General features: G+C 42.2%; 1 protein-coding gene across 1 annotated transcript; it reads right to left on the bottom strand.

The window, feature by feature from the left end:
- Window positions 1-428: 428 nt before the first annotated feature.
- LOC136978398 (uncharacterized) lies at window positions 429-2,341 on the bottom strand. The gene is made up of 7 exons (XM_067274100.1): window positions 2,152-2,341; window positions 1,862-2,046; window positions 1,590-1,766; window positions 1,399-1,515; window positions 1,122-1,285; window positions 684-1,032; window positions 429-599 (listed from the first exon to the last, which is right to left on the bottom strand). Exons 1-7 carry the CDS (start codon window positions 2,339-2,341, stop codon window positions 429-431), a joined length of 1,353 nt encoding a protein of 450 aa, XP_067130201.1.
- Between the last annotated feature and the right edge of the window lie 4,659 nt (window positions 2,342-7,000).

Raw genomic sequence — 7,000 nt, forward strand, 5'->3', positions numbered from 1 at the left:
TGTCCGAACATTCGCATATAATCCAGGTTTCGCATACAAGTATCCTTCGGTAACGAGCACTATATATATGCACACACACACACAAGCTTCACTGTTCGCTGGGCATTCTTCTTCTTGGTTAAAAGGCTTGCCCGATATTGTTCAGCTGGAATGGATGTTCAGATGACGCACCCATTCCAGCCAAACAACATCGGGCAACCCTTTAACGAAATTCTCGGCATAAAAAGTTTTCCTTGCGTTAACACTCAAAGCTGCAAAGAGCAATGCTTTTCGAACATCAGATGTCTTCTGTTCCGCTTCGATCTAAACCCGATCGCGCTTCTATTCAGCTTCGATCTAAACCCGATCGCGCTGCTTCTATTTCGCTATCTCTAACACATTCTAACTACCGATAGAAAAGGGCAAAAAAACAGATTCTGCACTCACTTTTAACAGCGTCTCCTCTTGCTTCTCCCGCGACGTCCTCCTCTCGCTACCTGGCGACGCCTAGCCTGTTCCTGATGTTCTGTAGGTGAGGACGGGGTGAGGCCGCTGGTCCCCGCCTCGGCTAGGTCCTGGGGGTCGATGACGAAGGTGGTGGTAGTGGCGCCCGATGTTGTCTGAAAAAGCACATAATCCAGATTTCACATCCGCAAAGAAGTATCCTTTGGTCGCGCGCACTATACACAGGCTGCACTACTCACTGGGCGGTCGTCATCCCCCTGCCGTTCCTCTTCGTCGCCCTCGTGCACGGGAACATCGAAATAGGGCACGTCTGGCGGCAGATGTTGATCCACGGGCACACCGATCGTCTGGAGTTGAAGACCCTGGCGACCGGGGCCCGGGTAGACGGCCACGATGTCCCGTAGAAACTGCCGGAATTTGGCCGATGTTGTTGGCCACTGGGACAGGAACCGCGTCCTGTACACGTACGTGCAGGTGTAGCTTTGCAGGCTCCTGTCCGTGCGGAGCGACTTTATGGACTTCTTCAGCCAGCGATTTCTGCACTCGATGTTCTGAGTGTGGGCCTCCGGGTCATCAGTGTCCACGAATCTACAAAAAAAAAACAGATAAATGTCGCTTCTCCATAACGCCCGTTCATTTCTTTCAATTAGCACATAGCACAATTTCGTGCTTCTTACCTCCCGGGGCCCCGCTGGCTGTGGTTGACGATCTTATGTCCAGAGAAGCCCAAAAAAGCCGCACAACCGCGATATTGGGCCGCGCTGTCGGAAACGATGATGGAATTTGGAGCGATGTATCTGAGCATGTGGCTCCACAGAACACGTCTGCTTTTGTTGTCCACCTGAAAGAATACGAGAAAATATAACACGTCTGAAATGCGCCAATGTGTGCCGGACAGTGTGCCTTCCACGATAACTGAACAATAAAAGGAAGTAATGTTTCGCTACTACTTACATGCCAGTACATCAGCTCTCGCGTTTCCCGACAGTAGGCACCAAAGATTGTAATTTGGGTGCCTACACCTACGCGGCCGCGGTTGTATTTTCGCCTCCGGGTGAAGGTCTCATCGATCTGAAAAGATAGAAAAAATAACATTAATATAGACAGCCATTTCGGCAACGTCAGCAACGTGGGTCGACGGTCACCTCGACGTGCAAGCCTTCACCGCCAAGCTTGATGTTTTGAGCATGGGAGACGAAAACTTCCGCAACTTCCCGGCAGAAGTTGTACCAATCTACCGCTGTCGCGAGGGCCACGCGGCATTGCTCCGCCGCGATGGTGACCGGCAGCTGCATCACCCACGAATAGACCAATGTCAGCACCTGTAAAATACAAAGAAAACACATCTGTTATACATACGTCATCGTAATCGGCACGATCAAATTACAGAAAGCGACAATCGATTGTAATATCATACTTCTAGTGCTGACAGTTTCGCCCGTTCGAAGAACGTGTTGTGGGTGCATGACAGGCTACCGGTGCACACGGCCCTCCTGACGGTGCCGCCTGTCCGTCGTTTAACTGTCTTTTTTTGTTTCAGTTTTTCGCAGCGGTAGACGAATCCGAACCTCTCAGATGGAGCCGGTTCCTTCAGCATGGGTCCTGCAAAATTACGAGAAACACATTGAAATTGCTTCGAAACGTACCGAAACGCAGCGCTGCGAATATCGGCTGCTCCTGTATATGCGAGAATCAAGCGATGCTTACCTCCGCAACGAGGACACGGCGGTATGGAACCGGTGAGGTCCGGATGTGGCACGAGCCCCACAAGATGGCAAAATTTCTGAGCGGCCTCTTCGGTGGGGAGGTAGGTACGAAATTCGTACGAGGTCAAGTTGTCAAATATGTCGTCGGGATCCACAACGGGAGACGCTGATCCGTCACAGTGAAATGGCATTCTACAAATACAAGTCAATTACAAATACTCCAAACACTGTTAAACACTGATTGTCAAATACTGCTTTGCAGTATTTGACAATCAGTGTTATACAGTAGAGCGCCGTTAAGCCGCGGAAAGAGCTCGGATCCCAATTTTGCACTATCGCAGATTAAATATTTAAATGCTGGCTTACAACTTCAAACAGGCATTCATAGAAGATGAGTCTTATATTTATCAATAACGAAGAAAATAACTTACAATGAAATTCAAAGTAGAATGGCGAAGATCGAGAATAAGAACTAGAATAACGAATATCGAGAATAACGTAAATCACTTCATTTCTTGTAATTTATGCATTATCATAAAATCTTTCGGCCGCGGACCACGTACGCCGCGGCGGAAATATTGAATTATGGGTGTACTGTACGGGCGAGCCTTCGCGAGATCCGGGCCCCCCAAAATGCCTATGTAAGAACTTTCGAGACCCTCAAAAATGGGGTAAAATTTAAAAGTGAAAATTTTCGGAAGTACAACTAAAAATTGCGTTTCGAAGGCTTTCGGCAGTTTGGACCCCAATTGCCGCGGGTTAACGGCGCTCTACTGTACTGAAAAATTTGTAAACATACTCTACATACCTGAACGCAGTTGTGAAACTAGGAACAATGGCCCGAAGGCGGCGTACGGGCTTATAACACTTCGGTAGGCCGTGCCGTGGTCACGTGACCCGCGGTCGGCTCGCCATTGGCCGCGCGAAGAGCCCACTTCAACTTCGCGGCCGAGGTGGGGCCGCGTGGTCGGGCGCGCTGCATCTCTGGCGGAGGTGGGGCCCGCGTGGACGGTCTGTCATGCGCAGTGCGTTCCTCGGCCTCGCATGCCTGAAATATGAGTTCCGAATAGGTTCTGGCAGAGCGACTTGACGGGCGGGTGCGTACGGGAGTGGACCGGCGCCTGCCAGGACGGGGGTTCGAATCCCCGCTCAGGTAAGAGGTGTAATAATAATAGATACTTGTATTTACAGGCAATAGATGGCGACTCCGGACGACTGCGGGCGGGAGACTTGGCCCGCAGGCCGCGTGCGAAGGGGAGACGGCGGCGGCGGCTCGGACAGGAGGGGGGAGGCGCGCGTTGGGACTAGGAAAGGGGGGAACACGCTTTTTTTTAAACACTGAGAGGCGGAAAAATCGAAAAAAAATATATTGGGTCACGTGACCCGGCTTTTTTGCCCGCGAACCCGCGTGACGTCGGCCCAACTTTCGAGGGCCATATTTCGCGAATGCGCACATATACAGGTATGGTTCCTTTGACTTTTTTGCTCCCCCAGGGGGGTCGACAGTTTGCCCCCCTCCTCCCCGCGTCATTCGGACCTAGAATCTTGCCCCAGTAACTCTTAAAAAGACCTTCCGGAAAGCATTCCCCTAAGCCGATCGCCCAAGTGTTGCATTGCTATAAGTTAATAGGTTAATGTGAGCCTAGGTATACAAAATGGCGGCGCTTCCGGTCGCCATTTTGTTTGCACACGCAAATGTGCAAACAAGATGGCGACCGTCGACAATAACATAAACGCGCTTATATTTAATCTTTTTTAAAACTAAAACATTTTTAAAACGTAAATTTGCTACTTACGTTTTCCCCTGTTTTTGGTTACTTTTCCTACTCTTGGACCAAAAACGAAAAATAAAAAAGTCATCATACTACCTATAAATTCAATCGATTCATGGACGAATTGAATTACGAGATTCAATACATCAGTGAAGCGAACAAAATTTGCCTGTATTGTACATAAATTTTACTCCTCTTAAGAACTGCAGTCTTACGATTCACATCTCTCGACTTTTCATCTACGATAGGCAGCGTCTCCATAGAGGTTGGCACCTGCGATCCACGGCCACCTAGTTTTCCATGTGTCGTTCACGTTGTCTTTCGTGTCGGAAATCACTATTACATATACTTGGTTATGACAAATTTAACACGTTTAACACACATTTGCACACTATAAACGCACATTTATACCACGTTTAAACACATTTAACTCACATTTGCAAACTTTTAAACACGTTTAACACATTTACACACTTTAAACGCAAATTTGAACCACATATAAACCCTTTACAAAATTTATGCTTCACTTACACAATGTTAACACACCTTTAATACACTTTTATGACATTTAACACGCATTAAACACATTAATGACACGTTTATCATGTTAATTACCATTGACCGACTTTCCTCCTCGATAACTTTAGATTTCGAGTAAATTGTACAAACTTTGAAAAAAACAGACACTTTAAAAAATTAACAACGTGCATAATCCTTAACCAAAATTCGAAATTCACATAATTTCTCATGTTTTCCGAACGGAATTTTTTGATGAACATTTGCATACGAAGGCATCATTACTATCAGCGCCATCTACATTTCTTTTCTAAAAACACTTGCCATCGAGGAAGCGCTGCCATTTTGTATACCTAGGCTCACATTAATTAGTTTATAAAACATAAGAAATAAACAAACGAAGTATGTGCTGATCCATCAGATCCTAAAGGCATTGCTTTATCCGTTATTGTTATTTGTAATGTCGAAATAGTTTGCATCAACGAAACACGGTCTGTTTTCCGTACTGCAAGAAGACCATGTTTATTTCTACTATTTCTAGCGATCGGATCGCCAAGATGTGTATTTCTCTGTTGCTTCGAAGCTTGTTTTTGAAGAGGAAATATAGATTATTCTCCTAGTGTACTGTACAATAAAGCGATTTGAATTATCACGTTGGGCAGATGACCTATTCTGCCAGTAAAATGCTGTTCATTGTATTATTAATTGAAGTTGCAGTTTCATAAAAGACTGAATTCGTTCTCAAAATTGAATCGATGGACTTTGATACAAACTTTGCCATTTTACGTAGTATGGGGCGTAAAAATTAAAAATCTAATAAAAATTCGGGTCCACGATTTCGTTTTTAATATGCAAGAAAGCAAGAGAAAGCGCAATTTTTTTAAAAAATATTTTTAATGCTAGCAACAAGTTGTCATTCCCGAAACAAGATTAATGATTTCGTTGAGCTTCTATTTAATTTTAGTTTTACGTATATACACCTATTTGATTGCACGGAAAGTAATATAATGATACATTCAACACAATTTCTAAAATATTGTCGTGAAATATGATAAATTTACGATAGTAACAATAGTGCAACAAACAGAAGTAATTGGATTTTCCAGTAAACATGACATATTCTTAATATAATATATACAAACTAAAGCCCACTATTCATTTCAAATAAATAATGGCATAGTATATGATATTCTCTTGCTATTTATTGTATTTGAATCTCTATTCGGTCTCAATCTGTGTTAAAGGGAACCAACAGAGGACAATTTTTTTAGTAATAGTTTTATTAATAAAAGGTACTTTTTAGCAGTGAATTTATTTTAATATTCCTGACCGTGCGTGAAGAAATGGCTCTCAAATTGCTGTATTTAACTTCTTTGTCTGTGTTTGTCTTCTTTCGAGAAATTGCGAAGTTAGTTCGAGTGTTTTTCTTGTTTTGTTTCGTTGTTTACTTTTCGATGATATTTATACAATGATTATCATACCTGCTTGAGTGTTGCTGCTGATTTAATTTGCGTATTAATTTTGTTCTATTATACACTAATAAATAGCACATTACGATAATATAATTTTGAAGAATCAATTCTTCTTTAAATGATTATTCAAAACGCAATACCTTTTATGTAGTTTTACATCCGACAGACAACAATTTCGAGCGATCGTTACATTTCTGATGTATTTTAGAAGTGCATTACTGAGAAAATCAAAGGTTGTGTTGAAAGTGTTCGGTAATTTCTCATAATACTACGTACATATTTTTCCATTTAACATTCAATATCACGCGAGCTGACTTGCCTAAATACCACACTTCATTCGGTGATGTTAAATTATTACTTCGAATTTCAGCTGCAGTTTTAATTCCAATTTTTAATACGTAAAATTAAGACCAGGCTTAAATCCAAAGCAAAAAAAAAAAAAACTTATAAAATATTTCTAATTTTAAAATCCTACTGCAGCTTAATTTCGAAGGCGGCTTATATTCGAATAATACGGTGTTTGTTCATATACATATATATAAACATGAATGTTTTAAACCTCATTCAAATATTTGAAACTTTATCTATCCAAATATTTAAATCTTTATCTATATTATAATTTCTAATATTCAAATACCATATACCTTACTGGGGATTTTCGATTAATTGCTATTATTATTATCTAATTACAGAAATATTCGACATTTGTTGCCAGAAGATGAAGGACAAATACGTGACTTGTTTTTCATACATGAGATCTTTCTTATGGGAAGGTAAAAGGAACGATTTTCCATTAAAAGATTACTTTGTAGAATTGACAGTAGAAAAGGCCGATTTATTTGGAAAGTACAGCGGAGAGAAAATAAGCCTGAACGAGATATTTTCCACACAACAAGATGGACATCAAACTGTTTTAGTTACAGGAGATCCCGGTTATGGCAAATCTACGCTGTGCAAGAAAATTGCGTACGATTGGGCATCCTCGGATTATCTCCAACATTTTCAGTTAACCATCATTGTAATTTTAAGAGAATTACGTCGTAAAAGTGTAAAGGATGTATTACTCGATGAAATGCGTGAATACTCACCA

Source organism: Centruroides vittatus, unplaced genomic scaffold (assembly GCF_030686945.1).
Source record: "Centruroides vittatus isolate TY-2023 unplaced genomic scaffold, ASM3068694v2 contig_526, whole genome shotgun sequence".
Lineage (NCBI taxonomy): Eukaryota > Metazoa > Arthropoda > Arachnida > Scorpiones > Buthidae > Centruroides > Centruroides vittatus.